This window comes from Notolepis coatsorum (genome assembly GCF_963971535.1).
Source record: "Notolepis coatsorum genome assembly, chromosome: 16".
NCBI lineage: Eukaryota > Metazoa > Chordata > Actinopteri > Aulopiformes > Paralepididae > Notolepis > Notolepis coatsorum.
In genome coordinates, this window is record NC_140180.1 from 68,270,213 (window position 1) to 68,291,373 (window position 21,161).

Genomic DNA, 21,161 nt, shown 5'->3' on the forward strand with positions numbered 1-21,161 from the left:
TCCATACATGTTGAGCGGTACGATTGAACTTGGTCTGAGGGGTATGGCGACCTGGCACCAAGGTCTCGTCCAATGGTAGAATGGAGACTATTATGGGATGTTCAGTAGACTAGAAGGGATATTCAATGCATATTGTACAAGGAATATACAAGGGATATCAGGGGATATACAAATACAATTAAATATATATATATAAATAAATATATATATTCGGTTTAATCTGATCCTTCAGAACAGCCGCCCCCTAATTGGTCCCAACCTAATTAGTTAAGCAGAGACAGATTAACCGCACTGTCTACCACTCAAGGGTTCGCTGTAAGGGTCAGTCAACTCACAAAGTCATAGGGTCATGGTCATCATCGATTGTGTCTGGGAGTCGGGGCAGTTCTATGAGCCTCGCCACAGGACGGGTGTAAATGCGCCCTTGGACGAGTACTTCAGCTGCTCGGACCTTGCCATCGGCACCGGTGATCACTTTGCTTACGCGGCCAGCCGGCCACATAGCTCTGGGTAGTGACTGGTCAATAATCATGACGACTGTTCCTTCCGTCAAATTGTCTCTCTCTTTTACCCACTTCTGGCGGGTCTGTAGAGACGGTAGGTAGTGCAGTAGGAAACTGCTCCAAAACATGTCGGCTAATACTTGGTTGTACCTCCACATTCGTCGGCCGTTCGCTTCTTCAGGCCGGTACATTGTCTGGGGTAACGCGGGATCTAGCCGCCCCATCAGGAGGGTGTTGGGGGTGACTGGGTCGACATCTGCTACATCACTGGAGACGTAACCGAGGGGCTTTGAGTTCAATACTCCCTCAATCTCCGTGAGGACTGTCATTAGGACTTCTTCCGCCACAGTCTGGGCCCCAAGTACTGCGTACAGGGCTGTCTTTATAGAACGTACTTCTCGTTCCCAAGTTCCACCGAAGTGGGGTGCGTTTGGGGGGTTGAATTGGAAGTCAATCTGGGCTGGAGCGAGGTGGGTCTTAAGTTCTGGGCCCATAGCTTGGAAGCTCTCCCTCAGCTCTCTTTCTCCGCCTTTGAAGTTTGTCCCATGATCGGACAATAATGTAGACGGTTTTCCTTTCCGTGATGTGAATCTTCGGAAGGCCATAAGGAATGAGTCTGTGCTCATGGTCGGAAGGAGCTCGATATGTATCGCTCTGGTGGTCATGCATTTGAATACAATACCCCACCGCTTTTCGGTGCCTCTTCCTTTCTTTATGTGCAGCGGGCCAAAACAGTCCATGCCTGTTGAGTGGAATGGCTTGTCGCCGAGTCGGAGGCGACATGGAGGTAGGTCAGCCATCCGTGGTATGCTGGGCTACGCGCGCCACTTTCGGCAGTCTAGACAGGTTCGCTGGAAGCGTCGCACCGCCTCTCTTCCTTGAAGTATCCAGTAACGACGTCTGATCTCCGCGAAGACTCTCTCTGCTCCTGCGTGGTGTACATCCTCGTCGTATTTCTTTATAATCAGCTCTGTGACCTTGTGTCGGCTGTTCAATACGATCGGGTACTTAATGTCATCCGGTAAATTGGGGGCTCTCCGCAGGCGACCACCCACTCTGATGAGGGTATGTGTGTCACTCTCGGGGGCCAGATGAATCAATCTGCTGTCTGATGGGACGGGCTTTCCTCCCTGTAGACAGTCTAGTTCATCGGGGAACGAGTCTCTCTGGGCTCGTTGCAGTAGAAGCAGTTCTGCTTCCTCGTAGTCAGCTGCTGACATATCAGCGGGGGACTGAATCTCTGGGTGGTGCCGCAGGAATGTCCGTTGCTGCGCACTCTCTATGGTAATGCAATCGTCTATGTTGGGGTCTGCGGAGACAACAGTGCTCAATCCACAGAACATAGGTTTCTTATTCTCAGCCTCCTCGTCACTTGCTTCCCTCGGGGTGGGCGTGGGCCAATCTCCTTCCGGGAGCTTGAGGAATGCTGGTCCGTCACTGTAGATGTTACGACGGGTTAAGTCATCTAGGGACATTCCCCGGGTGATGACGTCAGCTGGGTTGTGTTTTGTATCAACATAGCGCCAGTTTGCTTCTCCGGTTAACTCTCCGGTTAACTCTTGAATCTCAGTGACTCTGACTCCCACGAAGACTTTGTATTTGCATGAATCCGATTTGATCCAGGCGAGTACTGTCGTGGAATCTGACCACAGGATTGTTCTATGCACCGGAATGGTGAGCTCACGTTGGATGAGCGTGGCTAGATGCGCTCCTGCGAGGGCTGCGCAGAGCTCTAGACGTGGGATAGACTGTTGCTTGCGTGGGGCTATTCTCGAGCGGGCGAGGATGAATGCTGTGTAGATCTCTCCCCCCTCTTCTTGGGCCCGCAAGTAGGCTACTGATCCGTAGGCGACCTCGGAGGCGTCACTGAAGACGTGTATATCCATTTTACATGTCTCTGGCCTCACCGTGGGTGGGAAGTAGCTTCGGCGTATATTAACGCCTGGGAGTGAGTGGAGTTCTATCTCCCACTCTCTCCAGGTGGATGTAAGGTGTGCGGGAATGGGGTCGTCCCAGCCCTGGTCCTTGTCCCACAATGCTCGTACAATCATCTTTGCCCTGGTGGTGTACGGTAGTATACATCCTAACGGGTCATATTGTCGGGCGAGTGTTCTGTACACACTCCGTCTGGTGGTCGGTATTGCCGTCGACCTTCCCTGCTCCGTGGTCAGGGGTTTGTGTCTATAGTGGAGCGAATCTGTTTTGAAGCGCCACACTAGTCCTAGTGTCATCTCTTGGGCTTCTCCTGGGATTGTGGCCATCCAGGTCTTGCTGCTCGCTGCCTTGTCCTCGGAGGAGAGGCTGCGCAGTACGTGCGGATCGCTGCTGGCCCACTGCCTGAGATCAAAGCCGCCTTTGATCAGAGAGGCGCGGAGTTTAAGTAGGAGAGCCTCGGCTTCTTCCTGGGTCGAAACGCTTTGTAGACAGTTATCTACGTAGAAGCTGTTCTTCACACTGTGTCGGACCTCTTCGTCCGCTGTTGGGTCCTCTGCGACATGTCTCTGTAGTGCAAATGTAGCACAGCATGGGCTGCATGTAGTTCCGAAAGGGAGGACTTCCCATTGGTAGATGGCTGGGTGCTCATCTCCTGGCCTCTCTATCCATAGGAACCGCAACAGGGGCTTGTCCTCCTCTACTAATCTCACCTGCAGGAACATCCCTTTGATATCCCCGCTGATAGCCACCTTGTCCTGGCGGAAGCGGAGTAGTACGCCTAGTAGGGAGGGGCCGAGTGTAGGACCGGGCAATAGCTCTTTATTCAGATTTTGGGATCCGATCTGGTAGCTGCAGTTAAACACGATGCGGTCTTTGCCGTTGTGATGAACCTTGTGGTGGGGCACGTACCACGATTCAGTCGTCTGGTCGGCCTCTTTAATGTCAATCTTTGTGACGTGTCCCGCTGTGATGAGCTTCTCAATCTCAGCGCGGTATACACTTTCTTGGGCGGGGTCCTTGGCTAAGCGCCGCTCTGTGTTTAGTAGGTACCGCTCTGTGGCGTCTTTCTTTGCGTGAAAGGTAGGCATCCCTTCCCGCCGCAGGAGTGGCGTGGCGTATCTCAACACGCCGCTGACTGGGACTCTTTGTTCCCGTCTCGAGGAGGTTAATGGCGTAGATGTCGTCTTTAGAGCGAATGTCTTTCTTTTCGTTCTTAAAGGGCATTTGTTCTAAGGTCCATAGCCTCTCTACATGCTGCAGGAGTGCGGTGTCTCCCTCTGTGACTCGGGAGTGGAGACAGCTAGTGGCTGTGGTTCGGTTGAGAGATTTGGCGAGTGGGCCTTGGAGAGTCCATCCTAGGCGGGTCTCGACTGCTGCAGGACAGCCTCTGGGTCCGGTATGAACCCGGTCTATCGGGACAATGAGGTCTGCATGGTCGGAGCCTATCAACAGTGTCGGGGTAGCACCATCTATGAGTGGGATCGGTAGCTTGCGTAGATGTACATATTTCTCCATCAGCTTGGCTACGGGGTATGTGTACCGCGACAGTCCTATTTCTTGGCTGGTGAAAGCGTCTGTAATCCTGTACCGTCGCTGTCCGCTGGCCACTTGCTGCGATAGAGAATGAGACATTCTCGCCCTTTATCGTTTTCAAATCTCTTCTTATTGTCCGAATTGTCATTTGGTTTTCGCTCCCCCGCAGCCCTAGCTGGGCCGCAGCGGACGCGAGCAGAAGGGTCTTCTCTGACCCGTCATCAAGGACGGCGTAAGTGTCCATGACTTTATTCTGGTAGCTCAATGTCACACGGACTACCTTTAAGAGCACTCTGGCTCCGCTGCTGCTGGCGGGGTCGATGTACATGACGCTTGCTTTGCTGCTTGATGGTGCGGGTGGAGGCCGCCGTCTGTTACTGTCGTGGAGTATGTCCAGATGGGCTCCATCGCACCGACTGCACTTTTTCTTTAAGCGGCATTCGGCTGCCATGTGTGATCGCGCACAGCGAAAACAGCGTCTGTTGGACTTTATCCATTGACTCGCTTCCTCCGCATTCATCTTGGGGAATGAGTCACATTGTGACAGCCAGTGTTCTTTCTCACAGTAGGGGCACACTATCTTCCACTTCTCCTTTCTTGAAGGGGTACTGTGGCTCCTACTGCTTGGCACTGACTCCGATTGGTGCATGACAGTCACCGATCTTCTTCCATCATTTAGTCTCCTGGTTCCTTCTCTGGAGCCAGGGGTGCTCCGTCCGAATGTATCTAGCCGTAAGCTGCTGACTTCTCTCGCCAGGAAGTCGGCTAGATCGAGGAGGTTCGGTTCGGGGCCATTAGGGTCTCGGTGGTCTCTCTGCCGCCTAAAGCGCTCCTGTCGGGCGGGCGGTAGCTTCTCCAAGATCCTCTCTACATTTGAGTTGGCGTATAGTTCATGCCTACCTGTTGTGAAGGGCCAGATTAAACCGAATATATATATTTAATTGTATTTGTATATTCTCTAATATTCGCTGATATCCCTTGTATATTCCTTGTACAATATGCATTGAATATCCATTCTAGCCTACTGAACATCCCATAATAGTCTCCATTCTACTATTGGTCGAGACCTTGGTGCCAGGCTGCCATACCCCTCAGACCCAGTTCAAACGTACCGCTCCACATGTACGAACAAGTCCTAGTTCCGCGTAGGAATCTGGCTACCGCACCACTAATGGGACTATTTGTTCATAGTGCGTATATATACTGCGCTACTAAAGTAGGACTTTCTTTTCAGTCCAGTTTCTTACCCTCCAATAGAGTCACAGACGTAAAGCCTCCCCGCGACGCCACGTGTGGGAGTAAGGCCAAGTTCGCCTACCATCGGTATTGAGACATCGTGTATATTAATATTTGAATAGTCATATTTGGCACTATATCGTCGAGTTGGACGTAGTCTATTAAGCTAATAATAGTCTGTTAATATATAGTGCTTCGTGCGGTGAGAATACTACCGTAGTCAGTACCCCATCGTTTCGGGCAGAGAACTGGCTGCTTACCCAGGGTGGTTGACCCCATGTGAAGCTGCACCCGAGGAGCCCCAGAGCCGACGAGCGAGTGGACCTGTATACCGGATTATTCTACCGACGACAGCCCGCCTTCCCAGGCACGGATTATGCTTTGTATACTTTGATTATTCCATGGATAAAGACCCCCGACACTGCCGTGTGTTGGAACCCCCCCCCCTGGAGAGGACGCAAGGTGAGGAGACGCTCTGCAAGACGAGGTCGCTTCACGTCTCTCCCCCGTGGACCGGAGAGAGCCGGCCCACAAAGAGTCCACCTGCTTTCATCTGTGGTCCAAGGATCGCCGGCGCATTGAACGGCACTACAGTGGGTTCACCTGGGATACCCTTGGCCGGACGAGGCAGCCGGATTCTACCCCCCCCCCCTCCTACTCCTGTCGGCTTACAAGCGACCGGATTAACCCCCTCTAGTGTATCTAGTATATAATCATTAAAGTATCATTGCTGTTATTCCTTAACTATTCCAGGTCGTATATTTACCACCTGCGCCTTCAGAGATTGGACATTCTCTATTGATATACCGACGAATACTCTTTGCCATAAAAGTGCATACTATTTCAATTCATAAATGTAATTAAGTGATTAAGTGCTTGTTCTACACACCATCGCTGTGTAGAAATAAAGACCTGTTTCGACTTCGTACATTTGTGTTGGATCCGTTTCATCTACGTGAGAGTGTTTATGATAATATATTTATGCCGTGTACTGGGTGGCCGAATATTAAGTACAAAGGTAGTGGTAGTAAGTATCATATCTAGTAATACAGTCAGGGAATTGTACCCCTCAGTTACACTACCCTTTTCCCTCTGCGCTCCCAGCATCCCTACCAGGGACTGCACTCTGATGGACAGGTCGTCCAGTGCTCGATTGTCTGTTGCTGGGGGTAGGCGGTCGATGTGCCTGATCTCCTGGATCACGTAATCCCATATACGTCCATATCTCTGGTCCAACGCTACCAGCGCTGCGGTGTATGGGGTCGTGGAAGTGGCGTAGGCGAGCGCTATGTTGTGCGCGCGGGGTACCTTTAAATGCTTCAGTAGTATCGCGTATTTATGGCGTTCATCAATGACATCCACCAACATTGTCTCCAGACACATGCGGAGCTCCGTATACTGGGCCCGGTTCTCCTGGGTGAAGTCTGGTACCATAGGTGTGCCAATGTATGACGCGGATTGTTGATACATCGGCGAGCGTTGGGGGAGAGGCCTCCTAGGCGAGTCTCCTCCTGCTCCTTGGCGTGGGCTGGTACCGGCTGTGTACCATGGCCCGCTGGTCCAGGTGCTGTTCCTCGGTGCGGGTCGTGCGTCGTGCTCACCCGTGAATAGCGTCGGGGGTCTGTAGCGCAGCTCCGCGGGGGTATAGCCTGGGCTGTACTGGACCTCCTGGTCCGGTAGAGTACTGTGCTGTCGTCGGGCGTGGTTCTCCTCCTCTTCCTCTTCGTCTTCCGTTAGGTCATCCAGGGCTTGTAGTCTCTGATTTAGCCTCTCCGCAGTGTATGCTGCTCCTTCCCGGTGGCTGGGTCTCGCTTGGACCGGTTGGGGAAGGGGGTCTGCGGGGGGTATAGACCTCGTCTGTTGGTCAAGTTCAGGGTCGCTTACTCGGCTAGGGGATGCCGCCCTGGAGTGATGTCTAGACGAGTTCCTGGAGCCTCTGGTGGAGGGAGGGGGTGTTGTCCTTCTGATCAGCTGTTCTATTAGTTGCGCTTGTGCTCTGTCGCGCTCGGCTTCGCGCTTGGTGAGATCCGATTCTCTCTGGGCACCGGTGGCGGCGCGCTGGGCGTCGGCCCGGTCTCTTGCCATATTCTCTTCCATCTGAATGCGTCTTATTTCCAGGCGTATGTGCTCTTCTTCGCTCCGTTGCTGTATCTGCAATCGATCGCGTTCACCCTGGAGTCTATCGCGTTCAGTAGAGGCTTTCAGGCTGACGAGGAATGCCTGCTGTAGTGTCCTCTCTGCCTCGCTGGGAGAAGACGGTTGTATAGGGGAGCCGTCCCTTGGGGTACTCCGTGCGGAGTCTTGGAGCTCTATCTCCACGGTGCTCTCCTCATCTTCTTCCGTGCCGAGTTCTCTCTCGGTAGTGTTGTCTTCCTCCCGGGACTCGTCGGGGACTACTTCTTCGGTATTGGCGGGGTGTAAAGTCATGTCTGGTTCCCCCTGGTCCCCACCGTGAGCTTGGTCAGTTACATTAGAACCCATAGGGGCCTCTATGGTCGGGGTAGCCTGGTCGTTAGGGTTAGACATAATTTTACTTTCTAGTTTTACCGCGTTTACTGTTGGTAGAAGACTAGGTTGTTGACTGACAGCGTAAGCCTCTAGGTACTGAGGGAGCTGTCGTTTGCGCCGCGGGCGTTGTTGGTTAGGAGGATCGTTTCGTGGAGTGTTCATCATAGGCCATTTTAATATTAATAACACTATATTAATATTACACTGATTACCCTCCGGCTCGAAGGACCAATTGTAACTGAGGGGTACAATTCCCTGACTGTATGGTTAGATATGATACTTACTACCACTACCTCTTGTACTTTAGACTCTGGCCACCCAGTACTAGGTATGAATATGTTGAACACTCCCACCTGATAAACGGATCCAACACAAATGTACCAAATCGAAAGTTTGAGTTTTAATACATAGCAAAAGGTATGTACAACGATCACTTAATTACATTTATGATTTGAAATAGTATGCACTTTTATGGCAAATGAGTATTCGTAGGTAGATCAATATCGAATGTCCAATCTCTGATTGCGCAGGAAGCAAATATACAACCTGGAATATTTAGGGAACAATAGCGATGATACTTGAATGATTATATAGCTGGATACACTAGGGGAAGGTTCCGACTGCTTGTAGGACAGCTGGAGGGGGGGGGGGGGGGGGTTAGAGAGTCACTGGCTGGATCCCGTCTGGCCGAGGGTATCTTGGGAGAGTCCACAGTTGTGCGACACGGTGCCCAACGATCCTCGATCCACAGATGAATGCAGTTGGACCCTCTGTGGCCGGCGTCCTCCGGTCCACGACGGAGAGACGTGAGGCGACCTCACTGTGCAGAGCGCCGTCTCACCTGTCGTCCTCTCCGGGGGGGGTATTTCCAACACACCGCAGTGTTGGCCTTTATCCATAGAATAATCAAAGTACTCAAAGCATAATCCAAGCCGGGGAAGGCTAGCCGTCGTCGGTAGAATAATCCAATATACAGGTCCACTCGCTCTTTGGCCTGGAGCTCCTCGGGTGCAGCTTCACGTGGGGTCAACCACCCTGGATAAGCGTCCAGCTGATGCCCGAAACGATGGGGGTGCTGATTACTATAGAACTCTTACCGCACGAGGCACTATATATGAATAGACTATTATTAGCTTAATAGAATACGTCCAACTCGACGATATAGTGCCAAATATGACTATTCAAATATTAATATACACGATGTCTCAATGCCGATACTGGGCCGAATTGGCCTTACTGCCCACACGTGGTTCGCGGGGAGGCTTTTGCGTCTGTCACTCTGTTGGAGGGTAAGGAACTGGACTAAAAGAAAGTTCTACTTTAATAGCGCAGTATATATACGCACTATGAATAAATAGTACCATTAGTGGTGCGGTAGACATATTCCTACGCGGAACTAGGACTTGTCCATACATGTTGAGCGGTACGATTGAACTTGGTCTGAGGGGTATGGCGACCTGGCACCAAGGTCTCGTCCAATGGTAGAATGGAGACTATTATGGGATGTTCAGTAGACTAGAAGGGATATTCAATGCATATTGTACAAGGAATATACAAGGGATATCAGGGGATATACAAATACAATTAAATATATATATATAAATAAATATATATATTCGGTTTAATCTGATCCTTCAGAACAAAAGTCTTCGTGGGAGTCAGAGTCACCGAGATTCAAGAGTTAACAGAAGCAGCGAGCTGGCGGTATGTGGACACCAAACACAACCCAGCTGACGTCATCACCCGGGGAATGTCTCTGGATGACCTCACCCGTCGCAACATCTACAGTGACGGACCAGAATTCCTCAAGCTCCCGGAAGGAGAGTGGCCTACGCCCACCCCACGGGAAGCAAGTAACGAGGAGGCTGAGAACAAGAAACCTATGTTCTGTGGCCTGAGCACAGTCGCCTCCACAGACCCCAACATAGATGACTGCATTGCCCTAGAGAGTGCGCAGCAGAGGACATTCTTGTGGCACCACCCAGAGATTCAGTCCACCACTGACATGTCAGCAGCTGACTACGAAGAAGCAGAACTTCTTCTACTACAACGAGCCCAGAGAGACTCGTTCCCCGATGAGCTAGACTGTCTACAGGGAGGAAAGCCCGTCCCATCAGACAGCAGACTGCTCCACCTGGCACCCGAGAGTGACGCCCATAATCTCATCAGAGTGGGTGGTCGCCTGCGGAGAGCCCCCGATCTACCGGATGACATTAAGTACCCGATAGTCTTGAACAGCCGACACAAGGTCACAGAGCTGATCATAAAGAAATACGACGAGGATGTACACCACGCAGGAGCAGAGAGAGTCTTCGCGGAGATCAGACGTCGTTATTGGATACTGCAAGGGAGAGAAGCAGTGCGGCGCTTCCAGCGAACCTGTCTAGACTGCCGTAAGTGGCGCGCGCAGCCCAGCATACCACGGATGGCTGACATACCTCCCTGTCGCCTCCGACTCGGCGACAAGCCATTCCACTCCACAGGCATGGACTGCTTTGGCCCGTTGTATATAAAGAGAGGAAGAGGAACCGAGAAGCGGTGGGGTATTGTATTCAAATGCATGACCACCAGAGCGATACATATCGAGCTCCTTCCGACCATGAGCACAGACTCATTCCTTATGGCCTTCCGAAGATTCACATCACGAAAAGGAAAACCGTCTACATTGTTGTCTGATCACGGGACAAACTTCAAAGGCGGAGAAAGAGAGCTGAGAGAGAGCTTCCAAGCTATGGGCCCAGAACTTAAGACCCACCTCGCTCCATCCCAGATTGACTTCCAGTTTAATCCCCCGAACGCACCCCACTTCGGTGGAACCTGGGAACGAGAAGTACGTTCTATAAAGACAGCCCTGTACGCCGTGCTTGGGGCCCAGACTGTGGCGGAGGAAGTCCTAATGACAGTCCTCACGGAGATCGAGGGAGTATTGAACTCAAAGCCCCTCGGTTACGTCTCCAGTGATGTAGCAGATGTCGACCCAGTCACCCCCAACACACTCCTAATGGGGCGGCTGGACCCCGCGCTACCCCAGACAATGTACAGGCCTGAAGAAGCGAACGGCCGAAGAATGTGGAGGTACAGTCAAGTACTAGCTGACAAGTTTTGGAGCAGCTTCCTACTCCACTACCTACCGTCTCTATAGACCCGCCAGAAGTGGGTAAAAGAGAGAGACAATTTGACAGAAGGAACAGTCGTCATGATTATCGACCAGTCACTACCCAGAGCTATGTGGCCGGCTGGCCGCGTAAGCAAAGTGATCACCGGTGCCGATGGCAAGGTCCGAGCAGCTGAAGTACTCGTCCAAGGGCGCACTTACACACGACCCGTGGCGAGGCTAATAGAACTGCCCCGACTCCCAGATACTATCGATGATGACCATGACCCCATGACTTTGTGAGTTGACTGACCCTTACAGCGGACCTTGAGTGGTAGACAGTGCGGTTAATCTGTCTCTGCTTAGCTAATTAGGTGGGACTAATTAGGGGGCGGCTGTTGTGAAGGATCAGATTAAACCGAATATATATATTTATTTATATATATATATTTAAATAGTATTTGTATATCGTTTGATATCCCCTGTATATTCCTTGTACAATATGCACTGAATATCCCTTTAGTCTACTAAACAGCCCATAATAGTTTCATTCTACCATTGGACGAGAACCTGGCGCCAGCAGCCATACCCCTAGGTTCAAGTTCAATCGTGCCGCCCAACATGTCGTGGCAAGCCCCGGTTCCGCGTAGGAATACGTCTGGCGAAATACGAATGGTACTATTTGTTCACAGCGCATATATATATGGCGCAAGTAAAGTAGAACTTTCTTTTAGTCCAGTTCTTTACCCTCCAACCGAGTAACAGACGCGAAGCCTCACCCACGACGCACGTGTGGTGCAGTAAGGCCTACTTGGCCTCAGAATAGGCATTGAGATATCGTGTGGATTAATAGTTGAATAGTCATAGTTTGGCACTATACCGTCGAGTTGGACGTATTCTATTAAGCTAATAATAGTCTATTTATGTATGGTGCATCGTTCGGTTAGAGTTATAAAGTTATCAGTACCCCCATCGTTCCTGACGTTATCTGGAGTCTTAACCAGGCTGGGCAGACCACTAGTGGTGCTTGCATCCGAGGAGCTCCGGGCCAGGGCGACTGGACCTGTACATTGGATTACTCTACCCGGACGACGGCGAGCCTTCCACGGCTTGGATTATGCTTTGGGTGCTTTGATTATTCCATGGATAACGGCCAACACTGCAGAGTGTTGGAACTACCCCCCGGAGAGGACTCCAGGTGAGACGGCGCTCTACACCAGTGAGGTCGCCTCACGTCTCTCCGTTGTGGACCGGCAGCTACCGTCCACCAGAGGGTCCAGCTGTATTCGTCTGCGGACCGAGGTTCTGTGGGCACCGTGTTCAAGACTTTGAATTCTCCCAAGAAATCGTCGGCCAGATGGGATACCGCCAGCGGCTTCTCTAACCCCCCCCTCCTACTGTCTTACAACCAGCGGGACACCCCCCCCCCCTTAGTGTATCCAGCTATAATCATTTAAGTACCATCGCTATAGTTTCCTAAAGAAACAGGTTGTATACTTACTCCCTGCGTAACCAGAGATTGGACATTCAATGTTGATTTACCTACGAATACTCATTTGCCATACAAGTGCATTTCAAATCATAAGTGTAAACAAGTGAACGTTGTATATACCTTTTGCTATATTAAATATTCGATTTGTACATTTGTGTGGACTTCGTTTCATCAGGTGGGAAAGTGTTCATCATATTTATATCATGTACTGGATGGCCAGAAGTTAAAGTACAAGAGGTAGTGGTTTAATAATACCATACTTAACAATACAGTCAGGGAATTGTACCCCTCAGTTACACCTATAATTAACCCCTACTGTATGGAGACTGAACTATGTCGCCTATAATGTTTCATCTATAGTCTACCCATATAACACTGTATAATAACAATGTACAACAACACAGTACACACTGTATATACATTTACCTATACCTGTATATATAGTACTGTATCCATACCTACTCATATTAGTTAAACCCCTGGTCATTAGTGTATTAATACTCATACCAATGTATATAATAATACTGTACATACATTAGCTTAGCATATTTACTCAGTTACCTTGTCATACTCTACATATTGACATGTTATACTGCAATGCACTCAACTGCTACTTTGATTTGATTTGAAATCTTTATTTCGAACATGTAAATACAAACAATATAAAATCAAAACAAATCATTGATCTCTATGAAATGAAAAGAAATAATAAATAAACAAAAACAACACATAACTCAATTGACGTGTTCGAAAAAGAGTAGGAAGAAGTATACACTTATTTAATCCTACCCCTTTTCCACTACTCAAATGAGTGTACTAATTTAAAACATTACAAAACAAATATATATATATATATATATATGCAAAAAATTCAAAAGAATTATATATGTAAAACATGAAAAAAAAAAAAAAAAAATGTAAACACTACTTTGCACGCTGGTTAGATGCCAACTAAATGTAGTCATACTCTGTACTTGTATGACACAATACATTTAATCTATTTCTATAACGCTATAGTGTTGTCAGGTGAAGAATAACTAATATCTTCAACTTTTCAGGAATTAAGAAAAAACTATATTTCATACTGATACCCAATTTCCTGAAAAATAATCAGCACATCTCTGGTGATAAGCACTGGCAGGGGTTCTTCTGTATGACTGCATGTGGGTTTCCAATCTCCTACATTTATATAATTGTATATGTATGATTGTGCATTGTATGATTGCATGTTTGCTGTTCTCTGATTGATGACTGATGGACCAGCCCTATATATATATCCCCACCCCCTCAGATGTTTAGTACACCTGATGAAGACCTTTCAGATGGAAAAGTTGTGATTAAAATGACTATGGAGCATAATATACAGTGTGATTGAAATCACACACACACACACACACACACGCACACACACACACACACACACACACACACACACACACACACACACACACACACACACACACACACACACACACACACACACACACACACACACACACACACACACACACACACACACTGACCGTAGATTCCAGTGGAGATGCAAGGAAACGCCTGTGGAGTTAAAAAGAAAAATGGTTATGTTACTATAAGACAACCCCCCCCCCCCCCCCCACACACACACACACACAAACCTCACTGGCCTCAACATCATTTATTTGTGAGGGTCTCTCCATCTACCACTCCTTTCCTTTCCTTTCCTTTCCTTTCCTCTCCTCTCCTCTCCTCTCCTCTCCTCTCCTCTCCTCTCCTCTCCTCTCCTCTCCTCTCCTCTCCTCTCCTCTCCTCCTCTCCTCTCCTCTCCTCTCCTCTCCTCTCTTCTCCTCTCCTCTCCTCTCCTCTCTTCTCCTCTCCTCTCCTCCTCTCCTGTGAGTGTGTGTCTATGGGTTAGTCCTGCAAGGACCAATTATTGTTCTGCAGCATCGCCCAGCATTAATTCAATCCAAAGGGGCAACCATGCAGTCAACCCACGCAGTCAACACAAGAGGCAGCTGTGCAGGTGAAGAGTTGCCTGCAGCCAAGAGCACCCTGGAAAAACAAACCACTTATTCGTAGGCCAATTGAGGAGATTTCACTTGGTATGGATTGTTGTAATGTTATAAATATAGAAAGATAGGGTCTAGGTTGAAAGTAACTGGAATTACCGTCCTTCGGATGAGACGCTAAACCGAGGTCCTGACTGAATCTCGGTCGTTAAAGAACCCAGGACGCCTATCGCAAAGAGTAGGGGGTTCCCCGACGTCCCTGGCAAATTCCCAATCAGGTCTCTGACATCAAGGCCATCTAATCATCCCTTGCCCTTAATTGGCTTATATAAATCCCTGTCTCCTGAGCCGTTCAGTCATTGTGTAGTGTGATGTGTGCCTGTTGCCAGTGTATGGCAGCCATTGAGCCTGCGTAGCCCAAGGTTGGGTGCTACCAGTGGTGGTGAAGGAGGACATTTTGAGTGTCTAGAAAAGCGCTATATAAATGTAATGAATTATTATTATTATTATCCTTTAAAGTGCTCTAGATATAAAGTTGGCTAAATGGTAAATGGCTGCATTTATATAGCAGCTTTTATCCAAAGCGCTTTACAATTTGTTCCTCACATTTGACCCACTCACTCACTCACACATTCACACACCGACGGCGGAGGCAACCATGCAAGGTGCCAACCAAGCTAGAGCTTGAATGTGTGTGAATGTGCATCTTTCAATATCCACCTCTCAACCTCATCTTCCTCCCTCTCTTCCTCTTTCCCTCTCTCTCTCGTTTTTTCTTCCTCTCTTCCTACCTATTCCTCTCTTTCCCTCCCCCTCTCGTCCTCTCTCTCCCTCTTCCTCTCTATTTCTCCCTCTCTCTCTCTCCATCAACCCTCTATATTCATCAATGAAAGTTCATCTAATCAATTTCCAATCATAATGTGGTGTCAGGATCTAGGGGTAACAGTACTGTATATTTGAATACCGTTTATGTCACAAATGTATCAGTACTAAATACCTATATGTCCCTATGCCATAAATGTCATGTATGTTGTGTATGTCATAAATGTCTATATGAATTGAAAATGGGGGACCCTGATGGAAACAAGACAAACGTCTTTCTCAGGTCTGCATCGCCTTAACAATTGTGTGTATTGAGCCGTACTGTATTGTACCCATTCTGCAATCTGTTAAATAAAGTTTTCATTCATTCATTCATTCAACTAATAAATGAGGTTGTAATTGAAAAGGCCGATATTGAATTATCACTGACTGAATCCGCCTAGTCTCCATACCTGTCCTCTTGTAGGCATAATTCTGCCACTGTGTCCAAACTGTGCATCTTTTCAGTTGAAATCATAGAATTAGTTCTTGTGAATTGTGAAAGAAATGTGAAATAGGCAGGTAAATGTCATTCTCTGCTGCGGTGAGCATTACGTTAGAACTTGACCAGGATCTCTGGTGTTTCATGTCCTTATATACCTTAGACGTTCCCAAACTTAGGGGTCGCGACCCAAAATGGGTCGCAGACCAGTTTTTATTGGGTCGCCAATAATAATAATAATAAAAAAAATAATAATAATTTTTAATAAAAAAATATATATATATTTTTTGTCTTTTTAAATAAAAAAGCTGTATCTGTGTTGATTCAGTTTGGCACCACATACTTATGTGAATCTTTTTTTTTCCCCCCTTTCTTTTTCCGTTTTTCTCCCATCCCAATGTTAGTCGTTATGCCAATTCCCAATCCCCTACCTGGTCGTTGCGTGCTCTGCCCCCTACCATCGGTCTGGGAGGGCGGAGACTATCACATGCTTCCTCCGACACAGCCAATCCCCACTTCTTTTCACCTGGCAGCGTGGACTCTCACTGGGGGAGTGTAACGTGTGGAGGACACTACCTCCCCCAGGATCCGACCTCGCTGTGCAGGCGCCCCGACCGATCTGTAGGAGTCGCTGTTTTACAATGACCAGGACCCACCCTCGCCATGGTTTCCCACCCTCTAACATTGCCAATTGTGTTAGTATGGACGGTCGGCCAACCCGGAAGCACCACAGCTGGATTCGATCCCACTGTCTCTGTGGTGGTGGGCAGATGCTTAGACCGCTGCGCCACCCGGCCGCGTGTATCCTTTCCGCAACGGAATTCGGTTTCCGGGTTCCTCTGATTGGCCGCGACCCCTACGTGACCCGCCCCCCTATCCACCGCTCTGCCGCTGCCGCGCGCGGCAGAACGAGCGGCCGCGGACTCGCTCGCTTCCTCAATTTATACGCATGGAAGTATTGACTGAATGAATGAATGAAAACTTTATTTAACAGATTGCAGAATGTGTACAATACAGGATGGCTCAATACACACAATTGTTAAGGGGATGCAGACCTGAGAAAGACGTTTGTCTTGTTTACAGTACATCAGGGTCCCCCATTTTCAATTCATATAGAACGACTACGCCGTAACAAATCATTAAAAAAATATACCGTCAACTTTGTGCCTTTACATGTTGGATTGTGTAATTGGTTTGTCATGACAAACAAATAAAAAAATCGCGATTTACCCGCTGGCTCTCTCTCTCTCTCTCTCTCTCTCTCTCTCTCTCTCTCTCTCTCTCTCTCTCACCACAGTGCGTATTTGGTTCTCAGGTGCGGTGGCGACGGCCAGGCTGTTCCTGTAGCAGTCCCTCAGTCTGCTCCTCTCCTCCACCCCCACACCACCCATCACTCTGGGCCCCACTGTATGGATCACATCTAGACAGAAGGAGAGAGAAAGAGAGATGACATGACAAATAACGCAAAACTCCCACACCTACTGGGTGAAATACAACAATGTGCAAACACAGCAGCAATATTTGTGAGCTGCTGTGACAAGAACAGGACATCCAACAGACTACAACCACCATAAAGACTGTCAATCACACATATATTTCTGTACTATACCGATCTCATGTAAACGTATGTTTCCCATGTCAATAAAGCCCCTTTGAATTGAATTGAGAGAGAAGCAGAGAGAGAGAGAGAGAGAGAGAGAGAGAGAGAGAGAGAGAGAGAGAGAGAGAGAGAGAGAGAGAAGCAAAGACAGAAAGAGAGAAGCAGAGAGACAGAGAAGCAGAGAGAGAGAGAAGTAGAGAGAGAGAAGCAGGGAGAGAGAGACACACAGAGAGAGAGAAGCAGAGAGAGAGAGAAGCAGGGAGAGAGAGAAGCAGGGAGAGAGAGACACACAGAGAGAGAGAAGCAGAGAGAGGGAGAAAGAGAAGACAAGTAGAAAGGAATAGCATAATGTGAGAGGACAGAACCAAATAAAAAACAAGCAAAAGGACAGAGAGATGAGACAGACAGAATAATAATGAGAGTGAGGAGACAGAGAGAGAGAGAGAGAGGAGAGAGATGACAGAGGAGGCGAAGAGAGAGGGAGAAGAGGACAGTCGGTTTTAGTTTATTTGTTTATTTACAAGGGACGCAATGTACTGATGGGCCTCAGAGTGTTGCACGGAAAATGATCTGTCTGAGCTAGGAGGACCATAGAGAGAGAGAGAGAGAGAGAGAGAGAGAGAGAGAGAGAGAGAGAGAGAGAGAGAGAGAGGAGAGAGAGACAGACACGCGCACGCACGCACACACACACACACACACACACACACACACACACACACACACACACACACACACACACACACACACACACACACACACACACACACACACACACACACACACACACACACACACACACACACACACACACACACACACACACACACACACACACACACACACACACACACACACACACACACACACACACACACACACACACAAACTACAACCACATCAAACAGAGTACTGCCATAACTGCAAACAGAACCATCATGTCAATTCCCCCCAAATTCCTCCTCCGATAAATTGAGGGCTATTCCAATAATAAAAAAATAAAAAAACACAAAGCATTGTGTTTAAATTGTAAATATTAAATAAGCAAACCCAAGATCCCTGAATGCCTGAATACCACTACAGGACAATGGCTTGAAATGTCTTCAAGTTGAATGTATTGCAGTGTTTTTGGTCATTATGCATATTTGGGTCAAGTGTGAGTTTGGGATAATAAAAAAAAGGATCCATTGTGATGCAGTCCTTCTCGGGCATCTCAGGCACACTCTCTGACGGTGTCCTAACATGTCCACGTACTGTCCTAATCTGTCCACTTACTGCTAGTTCAATCTTTAAATCTTTAAAAGCTTATGTTTGGCATAAGAGGAAACAATTATGAGAATCTTATTTAGCATCTTAAACTTGAAAAACTGAGACTCACAGTTGGAGTCCATTTATATTATAGATCACATAGAAGGTAAATATCCCATCTTCCTGAATGTGACCTTTAAAGTTGTAAGTTACATTTATTTAACATTTTATGTTTGTTTATATTATTATAGTCTGTAAAAAAGTTCTGTATGTTTCAAGTTTCTTTATTAGTTGACATGCAAAGATACAGAATACCTTCACATGGAATGCTTTTTTCTGTTATGCTCCTATGAGGATCATAGGACGCTTGGATCATACACATACAGCTCATTACAGTAATATTCCACAATTATTACATTTTAGATAGTAATAATGGTACAGAGCCTTGAGACAAACATATGCATATTCACCACCGCAAACAGACTGGCAGCCGTCATAGGCAGCGCCATTTACGGAAGGAGGGGGGAGTGGGTTGGGGTTGTTACAGGGCTGTAGGGGGGGGGGGGGGGGAGTGATCCCTCACACGAGGCAGCCGACAGTGCAGCGCCAATGCAGAGGAAGGGGGTACTATGTATGTACTACATTACTATATACACTAGGACTAGGGTTATGTTATGTACTTCCTTACTATATACACTAGGGTTATGTTATGTACTTCCTTACTATATACAGTACACTATGGTTATGTTATGTACTTCCTCCCTTTTCTGTCTATCTAACTTGGCCATACATGTTGGACTGTTTCTCTCCCTGCAGGACCCCAGTGAGCAGGTGGTCAGTGTGAAACCTTCCTCAAGCCCTATAGATATTTAACCTCCATGCTTAAAAATTTACTTGAGTCTATTGGTCCATGTCTGGCCTCTATTAGAAATAGTTCCCTGGGCGCCCCAGTGGCGAACCACATAGTGCGCTCAGCCGCGACACGGCCGACCCGGGTTCGACTCCCGAACCTGTCGTTATTTGCCGAATGTCTTCCCCCTACTCTGTCTCCCATTCCTCCTCTGTCTCTCTCTACTGGACTGCCCAGTAGCAATAAAGCGTTAAAACACCAAAAAATAAATCTTAAAAAAATAAAAATAAATTAAATTAAAAAAAATTGTTCCCTCCAATGTGGTTGTGTCCCAGTGTATTTTAAACATGCAGTTGTATCTAAGCTGCCTTTTATTTCTAAATCGTTAGATACAGTTGTTGCCAAACAGCTCACTGCAGTCATTCACACGACAGTCATTTTAAAATCTCCAGTCAGCTTTAAGCACTGACTTAAAGGAGCTATAGGTGGTTGTTGATTTTGGAAGAACTTATAAACATTGTGTTATGTGTTATGTGTGTTAGCAGCAGGCCTTTGTGTACACATGTGCAACTGTTATGCACATAACAGGCGTGTGTGTCACTGGAGGGTTTGATAGACAGCTTGCTCGTTACAATCATTTGACTTGATTGAATGTTGTGGTTTTACCAGACCCTCACCGGAATGACAGATTTCTTTCCGGTCTTATTTTTTAGTACCATCGATTACTGTTTTGATATGATATGAAATCTAAAATGTTACCAAAAATCTACGACCACCTATTGTAATGTAGGGCCCTCATAAAGAAATACCAAAAGATTTTGCCAGACCACAGACTCTGGGCCTGCCAGCAGGGATGTATAGGCTGGGTTTTAATGACCCATCCTCTGGAGGGTCTGGTCTGATGTTCACATCTATACCCAGAGAGCATGTGTTTGGATTTATTCAATTGGATGCAACATTGGAAAAACCCACACAAACAAACAAAACTAAAACTCAACCACGCAACTCATCCACACATATTCCATTTACAATATGCTCTTTTGTGGCCTAATGTTGAGTTGAAATGCATTTAATTGCATCAGCAAATAAATATTCAGATACAGTAGCATTTGATTCATAGAATCTTTTCTGCCATTGCTGCATATTTAGTTGATTACACTATGTGATTGTGTGCGTGTGTGTGTGTCTTTACTTCCCCGTAGATCAATAGCCAGGTTTGTGTGTGTGCATGCGTCTGTGTACATGTGTCTGTGTGTGTGTGTGTGTGTGCATGTGTGTGTGTGTGTGTACAGTTGTCTGCGTGTGTGCATCTTTACTTCACAGTAGATCAATAGCCATGTTATGTCTGTATACATGTGTGTGTGTGTGTGTGTGTGTGTGTGTGTGTGTGTGTGTGTGTGTGTGTGTGTGTGTGTGTGTGTGTGTGTGTGTGTGTGTGTGTGTGTGTGTGTGTGTGTGTGCGTGTGTGTGTGTATCTACCTCTCTCTGTGTATGTGTGTCTTCTCCAAAAGTCAGTCAGCCATGCCATTGTATCAGCTGAACACTCTTGTGGCTAACTTCAGGATACGGTCGCTGCTTGTGTGTTTATGTGTGAGTGTGTGTGAGTGTGTGTCTGTGTGTGTGTGTGTTCAGGTTCATCAGAGGGTCAACTTAGTGGTCGTCTGTCTGCATGTCATCTGCTAAATGTTACAACACACACACAAACAAATACACATAAGGACACACACACACACACACACACACAAACCTTCTCCTGAAGCTAAATTGTGATCCAGAATTTCCCGTGGTCATTATTCTCATCGTAACCCAATTATGTTTTAGTTTTTTTCCAGCTTCTGCCTTCCTCCTCCTCCACTCCCCATCCAGACACAGACACA

The 21,161-nt window shown here is 47.6% G+C and overlaps 1 protein-coding gene across 1 annotated transcript in view; it reads right to left on the bottom strand.

Annotated features, from left to right (window-relative positions):
• The window catches only part of macrod1 (mono-ADP ribosylhydrolase 1), a 496,258-nt gene that overhangs the window by 52,395 nt on the left and 422,702 nt on the right, over positions 1-21,161 (bottom strand). Inside the window, exons 6-7 of the mRNA XM_084332361.1 lie at positions 16,882-17,009; positions 13,825-13,855 (exon numbers count right to left, since the gene is read on the bottom strand). Coding sequence (XP_084188487.1) covers positions 13,825-13,855; positions 16,882-17,009 — 159 coding nt within the window. The remainder of the gene's footprint in view (positions 1-13,824; positions 13,856-16,881; positions 17,010-21,161) is intronic.